Raw genomic sequence first — 15,175 nt, 5'->3', positions numbered from 1 at the left:
AATAGGAACTAACACATTCTGTTAGACATTTTATTGGTACACGCAGATGTTTAGTAGTGTACCCATCAGAGCCACAACTGGGCCAAGCTGTACCTTTCTTACAACGGATGAAACTTCAAGGCATAGTTCACCCAAAAATGAAAATTCTGTCGTCATTTACTCTCCCTCTTGTCATTTCAAACCTGTATGACTTTCTTTCTTCAGCAGAACACAAAAGAAGATATTTGGAAGAACGTTGGTAGCCGAATAGAGCTGCCATCCATTCACTTCTATTAAATGTAGACAAAACCAATGCAAGTGAATAGTTGCCAGTCTTCAAAATATCTTCTTTTGTGTTCTGGGGAAGAAAAAAAGTCATACAGGTTTGAAATGACAAGAGGGTGAGTAAATGTTTGGCTGAACTGAGTAACTGGCTTTGAAAGGAATAGTTTAAAACTGTCATCATTTACTCAACCGTACGACTTTTCTTTCTTCCTTCCCTGGAACAGAGGAGTTGTTTATAGCCGGTGTAAACGCTCAAGCTGCTCTTTTCTTATAATGAAAGCGAATAGTGACGACAGCTGCAAATAATGACTCGTCGACTACCAAACAAATTTATGTTCCTTACACAAATTTTTCATATGGCTTTAGTTTTTTGGACTACGTTTATGGTGTTTTTATAGTGCATCATATACTTTTTAAAGATCGACAGCCCCTAGTCCCCATCCACTTTGTAGCGTAAGAACTTTCAGTAAATATTGACAGAATTTTTATTTTTGGGTGAACTATCAAGGAAGAGATCACCCAAAAATGAAAACTCGTTCATCATTCATTCACCCATTACGTTTACATTTAGTCATTTAGCAGACGCTTTTATCCAAAGCGACTTACAGATGAGGGAAACAATGGAAGCAATTGGAACAACATAAGGACAATAAAAAGCATAAGTGCAAAAAGAAAATTGGTCTCATATAGCCTATCACAGTGTACAGAGCTAAGGTTTTTTTTGTTTTGAAAGAGTAGAAAAGAGATAGAAGTCAGAGCTGATCAGTCAGGTGTTGACGGAAGAGATGTGTTTTCAGAATTCACCCTCATATCATTCAAAACCTGTATGACTTTCTTTCTTCTGAGAACACAAAAGAGAAGAAGGTTGGTAACCGAACAGCGCTGGCACCCATTGACATTGTATAGACATTTCTCAAAATGTACTCACAGAAGAATGAGTCATGTATAGGGTTTGAACCACATGACAAGCTTCAACTCGAGCAGGTCCTCTAGTTTAATATAAGTTTGATATATATAAGAGTTTTCTCTTACAGTTTCTTATACAGGCTTTAATAGTGCTTCATATACTTTTTAAAGATTGACAGCCCCTAGTCCCCATTTACTTTTTGGTGTAAAGACTTTAAAAGTCTGGGGTATACTTTAGGCAAATGATAGAATTCCTCTTTCTGGTTGAACTCTCTCTTCAAATGCGCTGCTTCGGCTCAAAAGACTGGTCTTATAAAGTGCTATCATGAATCAGTAGGAGCAGCCAGCTGTGATTTTAAATATTAATGTTCATTTCTGCCTCTGTATGCTGACAGCCAAATTATGAGTTCATTAATATTCAAGTGCACAATCACTTTGGGTTTAAGCAATTCCAAAATGTATTCTCATTTATCCTTTAAGACACAAAATGTGGATTTTTGAGGTGGCGGTGTTGTATTATGGATGCTCTGGGTAAAATAAACATATTATTTTTAGTACCGGCTCTTCTTTTCTTGCCCGAGTGTGTTTAAACAGCTCGGAGACACGAAGGCTTTATTTCCTTTCCGGCCATTTAAAGATATATGATCAGTTGTAGGTCAACCACAAACTCATTGCGGATTTTCAGTTTCCAAAATACCACATCATTCATTGTTACAGACCAAAAAAATACATTTAAAGCAAATTTGTCTTGGCAAGCGCAAGATCCATAAGAGCTCCCTTGTTAGGAGTCAGTCCCAATGCTCGCCTCATTTTGTAAATTTCAATCCAAAGACGTTCTTCAGCAGACGTAAACATATTCAGAAATAGCAAAACATGCCCTTTGACATAGACCACCCTGTGCTTTAAATACTTAAAAACTGTATTTCAAGTCAACATTAAATAAATAGGGTCCATTTTTCCTTCTTAATCCATGTTTTTGGTATGTGCATGATTCATTGGTGCATGTAGATAAATTGGTGCTCATTGCACATTAAAAAACATTGCTCCATTAATTTTTTTACAGATAAATAAATATTATAAATATTAAATATAATCTGGTTGAATTCTTATAGCATTTAACACCCATTCATGTTTCACAAAGTCAAATCGAGTCACATCCTATATGATATCTCCTGTTTCGCTCTGAAATACAACCGATTTGAAAAATAAAACGCTTCACGTTACGTTAACTTTAAAGACAACCGCATGCCTCAGTTAAACAAAATCCATATGCCTAAGGTTATTGTTTTTCTTCAGAATAAAATATAATCTGTTGTTTCTCAAGATCAACATTCCTGTCCTCACAAGCCAGCTAAAGCTTTTTATCTCTTCCCCTACATTTGATTCATATCATGGCTTTTGTATTTCACCTGAGCTCCCGTATGTCATTTTTTTGACATCTAGTGGTAAGCGCAAACCCACGCTGTTCTGTTTTCCTTTTGTTCCCCTGCTGTCAATGCGCTGTCACACACAATAAGCGCGAGGCGCGAGACACCCGCACGCCGAAAAAACGAATACAACCTCCTAAACCTGGCCTGCTCCCATCTCACCTGGAGATTAGCACTCAGAATGTGCAGAGTGACGGCCTGTCGCAAAGGAGAAAACAGAGTTGCTCTTAAACACAGTGCCGTTGTTTGCTGGAGCGTGGAACGTTTGCTTTAAAAGTGCTCTTTAATCTAACATTTCAAAGCAGGTGAAAGTGAAACCCAGTTGCTACGAGCCGTACGCATGACAGAATGACCAGAGGATTAACATCTCAGTTCAGTGACAAAGAACAATAGAGTTTGACAGCTCTCACAGACATGGGCTCAATGAGGGGGTGTATAGTCGCCCCAAATGGTGGACACTGAAGCTACACTTGAAAAAGGTATGAATATTACTGAACCGGATAGCAATACTAAACATCTGCAAAAAAATGATGCTTGACGTTTTCTCAGAACTAACTTTTCTGAGCAATTTTTGCAGTGGCTTTTATCCAACTGGTATCAGAATGATTTTTAGGGGGTGTTAAATGAAAGGGATAGGTCACCAATGAGAATTCTTTCATTGTTTATTCGTGCCAACCCAAACCCGTATGACTCTTTCTTCTGCAAAACACAAAAGAAGATATTCTAAAGAATGTTGGTAACCAAACAGCATTGGCCCCCATTGACTAAAACTGACACATTTCTCAAAATATCTTCTTACGCGTTCCACAGAGAAATGTCATTCACGAGGTGAATAAATGATGACAGAATTGGTGAAATATCCCTTTATTCATTCTGCTTTTAATATGCTCTTCAATTTCATGAACTTGATCAAACTTGTAATAAAGTTCATACACTATTTGTGTGGTTTATGCGTTCAAATAGTTTTCAGGTTAGTAATAGACCAATGCATCAGCCAGCCAACTCATTCTGAGATTGTTTTATAATCCTATCCTACTCTTGTATGCATTCACAAATAATTAAGTAAATATGTAAAATAAACACTCATTTCAGCAATTCTGTGTACGTCTCGTTTGCCGATTTTAAACTGCCTCATATATCAGCATTATAGCAGCCACCCTGCTGTCTACATGCGTCAGTCTCATGTAGTGAAAAACACATATCTGTCAATGCCCAATTAGCATGTTCCTGTATATTCTCATTATTGCTGATTTAAAAGATGAATGTCATCATTACTAAGTATAAATGAACTTTATACTCCTGCACAACTTTTGAGTTCAGAGCAAAATGCAAATAATACAAAGGTTATGATAATGTGATGAAAACCAAATGGTGCATTAACACACCTGAGTGGCCATACGAGACAGAAATAAGCATGCAAACCCACAGCTATTTTTAAACGCTGTTAGAGAACGAATGACTAACAATCCAGTTAGAGAAATAAGTGAGTGTTTCAGTGTTTCTTAACATGACAGATCATTCATTACATAAACACAGACCCATTGCCCACAGTAGAGTATCTGAAATACAGCTGTGCAGAATGAATGAAATATGAGATTTAAAAAACTTGAACTTGTCTTCAATCGAATATGCAGTAACTGTACTGCCTGTAAAGGCTTCCAACTATACTATACTATTCTATTGAGAAGCTGTGCATTGCATATAACACTACAAAGCTGAATGTTCTATACTCAAGCACTACATACTAAATCTATATACTATAGACTACAAAGACACCAAACACGATGTAGTACTATAACAAAAAAGTATAAAATACTGTCCAAATAAAGTCATACAGCATTTACTATTAAAATACATAATACTAAAGTAACCCATGACGATAGAGATGGCATGCAATATGGATATACACTATATGGCATATACATGCCATACAGCACATACTGCAAAGAAATGCATAATAATAAATTCAATCAGTATAGCTAACACTATATATCAGTGCAGACCTGACAACAGAGATGACATGCAGTATATACTATAGAGAAATATAGACCACAAGTGCCACACAGCCGTGTCAGTAGGCAACACAATAGACTATAACAGTTCTGACAACAGGGAAGTCTTGCATTATAATATAGAGGAATAGACCACTGAATATATAAATGTCATACAGCATAAATTGTACAGTGAGACAGTATAGCCGACGCTATATAACATTATAGACCAATAACAACAGAAGTCATGCAGTAAGTCATGCAGCAAGCCATGCACTGCTGTACAGGGACTCCCACCTGCACTGGAATTCCAGGCAAACTTCTCACCCACACACAAAGTTTCCAAGAGCTGATCTTTCACCACAGAGTCCTCACAAACAACATCTACAAACATCTATTCAAACGCTCGTGCTCAAAAGGAAACTCGATTGTCACGCGTTTTTGTCCTCCTCGCTGGTATATACCTCCCATTGTAATGCATCCCCATATTCTCCAAGCCAATTCTTCCAACTCAAATGAAATTTCAAATGTTGTCTTTGAAAATCCTATGATATGGAAAGCATAAAACACACATGCCGAGCTCCTCTCGCGCACTCGAAGTACAGCGCCACCCGTCGGTTCCGACCAAAAGTGCAGCGCCTCCTCTCCTTCCTACTCTCCAATGTTCACAGCTCGGCCGGAGACCGTCGTCTTCCCGGCTCCATTTCAACTGGATTTTTAACACTCCGAACCACCCCAGATCAGGACAGGAGCGCGTCTAAGGTAAAGAAGAACCTCTAAGGGTCTCGTAGAGTCCGGGTTATGCGGGGTAACGTCGTCTTTTCGCGGTGTTTTTCTAGTCTGTCGTTGAAGAGAAGGGAGGTCGAAACTGACTTCACGCATCAGTTGGTACACCATGCTGATACTGGAGTGTCTCCTACCATAACAAACCTCTCGGCGCTTACAAAGGATTTGAAAAGATCCGATCGGAACCCGTGTGCGCTGAACGACTCGATCTTTCCTCGCAATCAGGGTCGTGATATCGCCTTCTTCGACCAAAGTGAAGGAGGGGGGTGGACATGAAATGTTTTATTTAGCCTCGCTGGCGAGCCCCCCTCGCTGCGAATAGGTGCGATTATTGCTTTCCTTTGCAGCTCGTGAAATCTCCTCGTGCGTTTTTGTCGTTTATTCTCGTAAGCTCGGCTGCAGACAGTCACTGCACCTATTCGGCAGATGGGAAGGAAAAACTCGAGATGTTTTCGCGGAGGAGGGTTTTGTGAACGTGCGATGGACGCGGCAGCTCGTATCGTCAAGCGCAAAACTGCTACAATGTATCCGCGCGAAACGTCATAATGCTTGCAACAATGTTGCCGTTCGCGCTATTTATAAATACTATCGACTCATCCCGCTGATGGATTAAGTTGACGTGTTTTTGTGTGTGTGTCGTGTAAAAACGTGGACGTTTGTCCTTCAGAATGACAACAGTTTGGATGTAATTGGATCGGATCGCGGTCGTCTTCAGTCGTGGGTGTTTTCTCGAGTCCAAATGATTCGTTTTGATTCTCGAGACGATTGGTTGTATGCAGAGATAGTCTAGTGAAGTTTCCTTTTGCAGACGCGATATTTCATCTTGTTTGCTTACCCTCTTGGCACGCGCATCCAATATGACTCGGTTCTGTTTGTGTACAGGAACTTAAGGGTTTAAGAGTTGAGGTTACAGGGTTACCACCGAGCAAACGTGCTATTTGCTTAAACCCCCGGAGACTTTTTGCATGCGCGCGGTCCTGTGATCCCAGTGCTTCAGAACTTGTTGTTGTCCTTCACAAAGGTGGAAAATGTCCAGTGAAAGGCAACGGTCAGATGATGAAAGTCCCAGCACCAGCAGTGGTAGTTCTGATGCAGATCAGAGAGACCCTCCGGTGCCAGAACCAGAAGAACAAGAAGAGAGAAAACAGCCCACGCCTCCACAACAGCAGAAGAAATCCACCAAACTCTCCAGCAAAACAACAGCCAAATTATCCTCCAGTGCAAAGAGGTAAATATGATAAAGAGACCCTTTGTGCACGGTTTGGTTCAAAGATCAAATAAATAATGCCATTTGGCATTAAAGCGCCTGATAAATGTTTAAGATGCAATGTAATAATGATTTAAGATATAATGCTTTAGTGCATTGAGGGTAGGTTTATTTTTCATAACATGCCAGTTAACGGTTTTGACACGTGCGGTTTATATAAAAACACTAAACCTAGATCATTGACTGCATGTACAAAGAAACTCACAGATTCATGATCAATTTATATTTCAACGAAGCAAAGTCTTGATTTAGCGAAAGTTCAGCTGAGATTTGTTCAGGGAAAAAAGTACTTCAGAACTTCTGTGTGAAGTTATTACGAGGAACAAGAGAAGCGAAAATGAGGTCTCATCTGTCCGTATTACGGTTCCCATTTTAACCAGGTTAGTTTGTAGGTTAACAATTGAACATAAAAGCATTGTGATCGATTTGGCGCTAAAAAATCAAACTCCCAACTATTTAGTCCACGTCAACCGTGCGGATCGCAACTGCACAGACTCTAAATGTGGGTGGAATTGACAGATCAAAAAACATTTATTCATAGAAAATGTCAAAAATCCTGCCCCGGCTCCTTACACGCTGTTGATAATGCATTTGTAACAGCACCCGAGCTCTGCTTTAAAGCTCTTGTCAAATATGCCCAAGCACACCCCCTCCCTCCACCTCATTTGCATAGAAGCTTTAAAAGAAAATCTTTTGTGCTTAAAGTGACTAAACTAGTAGATGAGGGCCAGGTTGGGAGCTGAGGGGAGCGGGAATTGAGCTGAGGTGGAGATCAGCGGAGTGCGATGGACAGGGGCTGAAAGAAGCACGCTAAAGTTTTCCTGTTATGGGATTCGGGTTATGCCTCGGAGAACAAAGAGGAAGCAGCCATGTTAGCTGTGCTGAAGGCAGAGCCAGCCGTGCAGTAAACGCAGCTGAGGTAGAGGGCAGTGTAATTCCCTGGCTGCTCGCAATTCTCACAGCTTTCTCAATCTCTCTCTTTTTTTCTCCCCGTCTCTCTCCTCCTCGCTTATCTCTCCCAGAATCCAGAAAGAGCTCGCAGAAATCACTCTGGATCCGCCGCCCAACTGCAGGTATGTGCCGTGATGTTCACATCTCTTATTTGAAAACGGATCACTATTGAAAAGATTTAAGCACCAACTGTTGGAGTGGTACACACTCGACAATTTATACTGATGGACTTGCTTTGGACGCCTTCAAAGAGTTAGGAAGGATAGTGTTTTTTCTCCAGGGGCATTATTGTTATTGATGTTCCTGTGGTCTGGGCGCTGTTGTGTTTTTAATAATACGGCAGATGCTGCTCCTAAGCATATGGCTTTGATTTCTCATCCTCATGCTGAACTTACTGCTGAACCCCCATCTGTTTTAATGAGCTGACCTAGAGATGCCAGAACAAGATGAGGGAGCTTTTAAAATTCCCTCTGTAGCTCTTATGTGTGTGTGTTTTGTAAAGAACTGCAGTTGTTTCGGGGTATTTTACAAGTCCTTTGATTTGATAGATTGGTCTTGTTGGTAGTGTTCGTAACGGTCTTGACGTGTTTGTTTTTTGCTTTCAGTGGTATTGGCAGGGTTCAGATGCATTCCTATTTGTGGATTCTATTCTGTTTTATTTAGATGTCATGTGGGTTACAAAGCTTGTCAGTCATGTTTCGTTTGCATTTCACGCCTAAATTAAAAACGAATTAAATTTTGTGTAAAAAATTGTGTTTTTTATATTTATGCAATGCATAGTAATACGTTTTGCTGTACTGGTTTAATGTGTGTTAATTTGAAACGTGAATGTATTTACAACAAGTATCAAGAATAATGGGAATTACAACAATAAAAAAAAACATAGTTAAAAAATATCGCGTTGGAGCCAATAACCTTGTGGTTAGTGCTACGACATATGTCGCTATTGTGCTCCTGGTGAGTTTGAGTCCCGGTTCGTGGCCCTTTCCCGATCTCACCCCCTCTCTCACCCACTTCGCTTCCTGTCCTCTCTTTCCTACTAAACTAATAAAGGCAAAAGGCCCAAAATAAATCCTTATAAAAAAAATGCTTGCCACAATGTAAAAATCGGAGGAATTGTGACCTGAACACACTTTTGGGGTTTTGAGATTCACCCATTCCGAGAGCTGAGATTGCATTTATCTGTATCATTTTTCTGAGGTTGTCATATAATGTTTCTCGAAATGGAGGATGCGAGAGAAATCTAAACCCTCCAAATAATCTTCTACCTGCCATGCAAACAAATGCTTTGGCCTTGATGTTTTTTGTGAACTTAAAGTGTCTCAGTTACCCAACATCAGATAAAGCCGAATGCAAGTCCAATGTCCGAAAGCAGACATTGAATAAATCACATTCGTTTGATCCATGTCAATTCATGAAGACCTCAAACAGCTGATCCCAGCTCAGTTGACAGCTCATGCCTAAGTGACACTACATTCACACACACACACTGGCTCTTTACAAGATCACTCAGTTTCATTGCAACCCAGAGAGATTTTTGAAGGTGTACGAGATGTTTAAATGACATGATGAGAAATGAAAATGCCAGGTTGTATGGAGAGACCGCAGAACGGTGTGTGCTCTGCCAGCCGTGAGATCAATTCAGCGGCTTCAAGCCGCGAGTCGAAGATGCTGATAATGGTAATTGACAATGCATGGATTTCGTGGCTTTTATGGCGTGTTGTGTGCAACCACACAGTTCAGCAGGCTGAGATGTTTATCCCATAACGCTCTCCGACTGGTTCTTTTCTCCGAGAGCATTTCCCTTGAGCACGGTTTACCTGGAGACTGACATATTAAACTGATTTGTTGGTAGTGCATCATATCGCATTGGATCAATGCATATTTGGATTTTTTTCGTTATGGTACGTCTGGGATTTGAAGAAATAGGTTATAAAAATATGAAAATTCTATCAATATTTACTCATGCCATTCCAAGTACAAAAGTAGGAATCTGACTATAAGTATTTTGATGTCATACATGTTAGTGTGAGAAACATATTCTTTAATTCCTCTGAAAAATGTAGCGTAAAAAAACTCCTTTGTTTTATAAGATGAGAAAACGTGACATGGGGGGAGTAAATAATGAGACTGTTTTTATTTATTTATTCAGAAAAAGCGCTAGTTTCGTTTTTCGTTTTGGCTTTTCTTCCTCAGAGATTGATGCAGCAGTGGTGTGTAAACTTCACGCTTTTGTCGCCGGTTTCACGCTGCTGTTGTAATAACTGTTTAGGCAGGCGCAGTTACGCTGACGTGTTGAAACGACATGTTCCAGCAGGACTAAAGAGGAAAATGGTTATGCTGATTAATTTATCCGGGGAAACATTCAAAGTACTTTAACTCTCAGGTGCCGCCCGACCCTCTGCGTTTTCTCAGAATTTTCTGTCCGACCACTTACCATGTCACTGTGATTTACAACCAGATTCTTCTTAAGGAGCAGATATTTAACCGCAACGTGGAGTGCGCTCTGCGTTTTTAAGCAATCTATTAAAATTCATGCCGTGGAGCAAAAGGCCGGCTTCTCTTAGCACGGATTTGCATGTCTTCATAAAAATAAACAGTAAAATTTAGATTGCCTCTTAAGATGAATGATGAGTACCAGTTGAAGCCTCGCGGCCGTGCTGAACAGGCAGAAAGAGGAAGCGATAGGCGAAAAGAAAGCAAAAATTATTCAACGCTATCATTTCAGCGTAGCTGCTTGTGGGTAGATTAGAGAAATTTGATGAGATAAACAATGACCACTGTGTACGTTCAACTGCTGTTCGCTGTTTAAACTGTCACGTTTGTGGAAAACGTAACATGTTGTAAATAATTACCCCAAGGCTCTTAATAACCAGCGTTTGTGTGTGTGTGTTTGAGGAGAATCATGTTTTTTTATTGTGCATTCCAATTAATATCAATCAAACTGCAGTTGGTTTGTTTTGATTTAAGCCATAATCACAAAAAAAAAAAACTAACTAACACAAGAAAACACAATAAAAACATGATGACATAATAGAAAATAAGATTTTTAAATTTTTTTATCTCATTTTGGAACCAAACTCTTCAAATATTTTGAAGAACGCTGACAACATTGACTTCCATTGTTTGGACACAAAACCATTCTCTCCAGATTTTTTCTTTTATGTTCCACAGAGGAAAGAAAATGACACGAGGGTGAATAAATGATGGCAACGTTTATATTTTTATGCGAAATATCCATTAAACCTTCTTTTATTTTTGGCATTAGTAAAACATAAACGCATGTAAAATTTGATATGGGGTTTTTATGTAGTGATGACATAAATTCCTGAAGTTCTATTTATTTATCCAAACAGTTCAAAAGAACTGATTCACTGAGATTCCCAGACATTTACCAAAATGTCTGGTCCCCATTGACTTCTTTTGGATGGACACAAAACTAATGCCAGTGGGGACCAACTGTTTTTTTTTGTTACCAACATTTTTCAAAATACCTTCTTTTGTCTTCCACAGAAGAAAGAGTCATATACAGGTTTTGCATGTCATGAGGGTAAATAAATGATGACAGAATTTTCATTTTTGTGTGGACTGTCCCTTTAAAGGAGTAGTTCACCTTCAAAATGAAAATTCTGTCATCATTTTCTCACCCTCTTGTCATTTCAAACCTGTATGACATTCTTTCTTAGGCAGAACACAAAAAAGATATTTTGAAAAATGTTGGTAACAGAACAGCACAGCCCCCATTCACTTCTATTGTAACCAATGCAAGTGAATGGGGAGGCTGTTAACAACATTCTTCAAAATATCTTCTTTTGTGTTCTGTGGAAGAAAGAAAGTCATACAGGTTTGAAATGACAAGAGGGTGAGTAAACGATGACAGAATTTTCATTTTGAAGGTGAACTACTCCTTTAAGTGTGATTTCTGAAGAAAGGCAGAAGTCTTCCTGATGGAATTCCTCAGAGGATTGAGATGCCATATTGAGCCTCATTTTTAACACTCTAACTTATTTAAGAATTCTGTTTTCATGGTCCCTGTCGTGCTGCTGTTGTTGTAGTCTTGTTTTAGGTGTTGCGTTTCTGTGACCCCTCCACAATGACAGTGTCGGGCTTGTTGAACGTGTCAGCGGCCCTGAACGAAGGTGTTTAGCAGTGCTCTGACGCAACCATGCGCAACTATCCGCCGTGTGAATCCATCCGTCCGCTTTAGATAAATTCGTCTATTAACCTGGAGTGTTGTTTGCTTTGTATTCTTCATTGATTTTTCATTCTGGCCACTGCTGTAGATTTTATACTCTGTCTTTTTATCTCACTCCATCGGATATTGAAACAATAAGATCAAATTTCAGGCCTGGGCTGAAAATCAGACAGCAGAGTAGAACAGAAGCCATTGTCTTTTTTACTTTTGTCTGCTAGCTGCCCCACAGTTTTATCGCTGTTTATACTAAGCCACACAGTAAGTGTTTAGGTTTGAAAAAATTATTTCATTGTTTACTCACTCACTCATGATTTTTTTCCATGCGGAATGTAAAAGAAGATATTTTGAAGAACGTTGGTAGCCAAAAGAATTGTGCCCCATTGACTTCCATTGTATGGACACAAAACCTCTGAATCATTTCTCAAAATATCTTCTTTTGTTTTCCACAGAAGAAAGTCATCTACAGGTGTTGAATGATGTATGGGTATATTTGTGGGCGTGTTGTGAATCAGATGCTCAAACAATACAGACAGTTTGTGCAACTAATATTTATTTATTAGTAAATAACCCCCTTCAGTATTTGGATATGCCTCTTTTTTATGTACGTGCATATTCAGATGGCTTAAATATTGTGCTCAAGACAATTGGATTTCCTTCATGTTTTTTTTTTGTCCCTTATTAAAATGAAACCCAAAAACCATGGTCTCTGTAGTTAAACCATGATACCTAAAATTAACATTAACAGTGGACATAGTTTTTTTTGTAAAACCATGGTTATATAAATGGTTAACAATGTGGAAAAAAACATGAAACCATTGTTAATTTTCATAAGGAATATTTATTTTAACTAGGGATGCACCAATATGTACATTTTGGCTGATAACGTTAACTGATAATTCTTCAACATTGGAAGCCGATAACCGATATATTGGCCAATGTACAGTATCTAAATAATAATATAAAAATGTCTGAGGCTGAAACAAAAGGCAAAAAGTGGACAACTGCTTTTATTTGAAAACATTGTCTGAAGAAAACAAGGTAACCATTAGTTCTCTTCCCCCCCCTAAAAACCACGTACTAAGCCTACTTCACTAGTTAATGATTCTTTAACTTTTACACTTTTCTGGTAAAATGTTTTTTAATAAACAAAGAAATTAAAGATTTTCTTCCAGTGCAACTCAGAAAAGTGTTCTCAGTAGCCACAAGTCTGGTCTCAAGACAGAAAGCATTCAGACAGCAATAGGCTTCAAACAATATGCTTTTGTTCCTATAATTTACACATTCATGAATATACATACTGTACTACATCAACAATGTTTTGCTAAAAGTAGTAAGTGAATGATCATGACAGAAACACAATACTGTACTGGATTTAACTGTGAGCAGCGTGCAGCTGAAGTGGTTCAACCAGAGGAAATGATTCATAATTTATCGGCTATAATATATCGGCCTAAATTGTATTATCTACCGATAACATTAAAAATGACCATTTATTGACCGATACCGATATGGCTGATAATTAATTCATGCATCCCTAATTTCAACAGTTGCCATTATAGTATGAGAAAATATCAACCAGTACGTACCTCCTTTGTGTTTCACTAAAAAAAGAACAATTTGGTGAACAATTCCTTAAGAAAATCCCTTAAACCATTATGATATTTACACAAATAAAAAGGCCCATTACAAACCGAGTTCAGACCTTTTAAGCCTCTGCTACGTAACGCTCTCTCCTCATTGTTGTCATTACAGCAGACCGCTGCGGTAACTCCCCTTCATTACGGCTAAATAAAGACGCGAGGACAATGAAAGGAAACTGTGCACGACGCAGGTCCAGAGCCCTCGTGCTGCTGAGGCATTCCGAGTAAATATTTAAAGAGGACTCCTGGCAAGATTGTGTAATTGAGATCTGATGCATACTCATGAATCACGGAAAGCAATCACGTAGCCAATTACGGCCCGCCGTCTCTTTTAGTCTGTGCTGATGGTGCTCTCGCTGCTATTACGCACAGGTCAGGCTCTCCACAGGCAGTTTGTACACTAAAAATCCTATAAATGTATTCCGTGCTCAGCAGCTCTTTGTCTATATTGAAAGGTAGCCCTTCAGCGACGCCTCATTTTTTTTTTATGCCGCCGTTCTCTCTCCCTCCCTCTCAGCTCACATTTATTACCGGCTTGTGACAGTGTTTATCATGCCCTGGCCCTGGTCCAGCTGTCAGATTCACCGTGGGTTTTTTTTATTAGTTGTGTCACTAAATGTCCAGCAGACAGCCTCACACCAGTCATAAGACATCTGACACATACAAACGTGGAAAACGGATGGAGAAGATGATTATATAATCGATATACAGGGTTTTATTTTTGATAACGGGCTCGCTTCTGATCCTGTTTTGCATACGCACTACGTAGGCAGCTTGCTAAGCAAGTAGTTGGCAAATTTAAGGCGTAAATTCACTTGGGTTGTAAATGTCATTGAATCTGAGGTGGAAGTGTAGGGCTGAGGTACATCTCGCCTATTGTATCATCTCTCACAGAAGCATGAGTCTGAGCATATCTAATGGTAGTCAGCGATATCACATGCCCTCGTGTCTGAAAGGCTGCCTGAGGAAAGCGGTCTGTCATGGGCTGTTTGTTTCTGCCGAGCAGCGTACTGCTCTTTTTCTCTTGACATTCTGTCCTTACTGTGATAATCACTTATCAGAATGCTTGAAGGACATATTTTTTGGTAGCGCATTTAATTTTCAAGAAGTAAAACCGGGAACAAAATATCAGGCGCCAAGGTCGAAGCGTCAGCGAGTCATCTGATTGCTTTAGAAAAGCAGTTAAAGACACGGTTTTATGAAGGTGCTGGAAGATTTGTGTAAAAGAATAGTTCACTCACTCACTATCTGACAGATTTAATAAGCACGTTGAGAAATCTCACCCGTCTCTGTGACGGGTAAAGAGAAAACACTGGCCGTGTTGCTGTTGTTAGCCAATTAGAAGACTGTGAGTGTTAGCGTTCCCTTACGAAAATTAACCATGGTTTAAAGGTCCACTGTAATCAGAGGTGTAAAGACCTTACATAATGAAGCGTTATGTTTTTTTTCTATCTACATACACCGCGCGTCCCCTTACATGGAATTCGCCATGTTGTTTCTACAGTAGCCCAGTGTTTCCCACAGGATTTTGACAGACTAACCAACTAATTAGCATATTTGTGACGTCATCACGTCGTGTTTGCGTCGTGTATCTGTTTTTCTTCTACTCTCTGATCTTATCACATTATACTGTATTTTACAACTGAATGCCACCAGCAGTCACTTTAACTGCTGTTAAAATCCTGATTTATAAACGCAACATCATCGGACAAAATCACAATGCAGCACATCTCCATTATAGAGCGGCT

General features: G+C 39.3%; 1 protein-coding gene across 1 annotated transcript in view; it reads left to right on the top strand.

The window, feature by feature from the left end:
* Positions 1–4,681: 4,681 nt before the first annotated feature.
* Positions 4,682–15,175, top strand: part of ube2e3 (ubiquitin-conjugating enzyme E2E 3 (UBC4/5 homolog, yeast)) — a 37,974-nt gene continuing 27,480 nt past the window's right edge. Inside the window, exons 1-3 of the mRNA XM_057336668.1 lie at positions 4,682–5,350; positions 6,396–6,602; positions 7,664–7,714. Of these exons, the coding sequence (XP_057192651.1) occupies positions 6,403–6,602; positions 7,664–7,714 (251 nt within the window). The 5' untranslated portion in view covers positions 4,682–5,350; positions 6,396–6,402. The remainder of the gene's footprint in view (positions 5,351–6,395; positions 6,603–7,663; positions 7,715–15,175) is intronic.

Source organism: Triplophysa rosa, linkage group LG6 (assembly GCF_024868665.1).
Source record: "Triplophysa rosa linkage group LG6, Trosa_1v2, whole genome shotgun sequence".
NCBI classification, from domain to species: domain Eukaryota; kingdom Metazoa; phylum Chordata; class Actinopteri; order Cypriniformes; family Nemacheilidae; genus Triplophysa; species Triplophysa rosa.
Note: the sequence above shows the minus strand (reverse complement) of the source record. Positions and strands in the feature narration are given on the sequence as shown.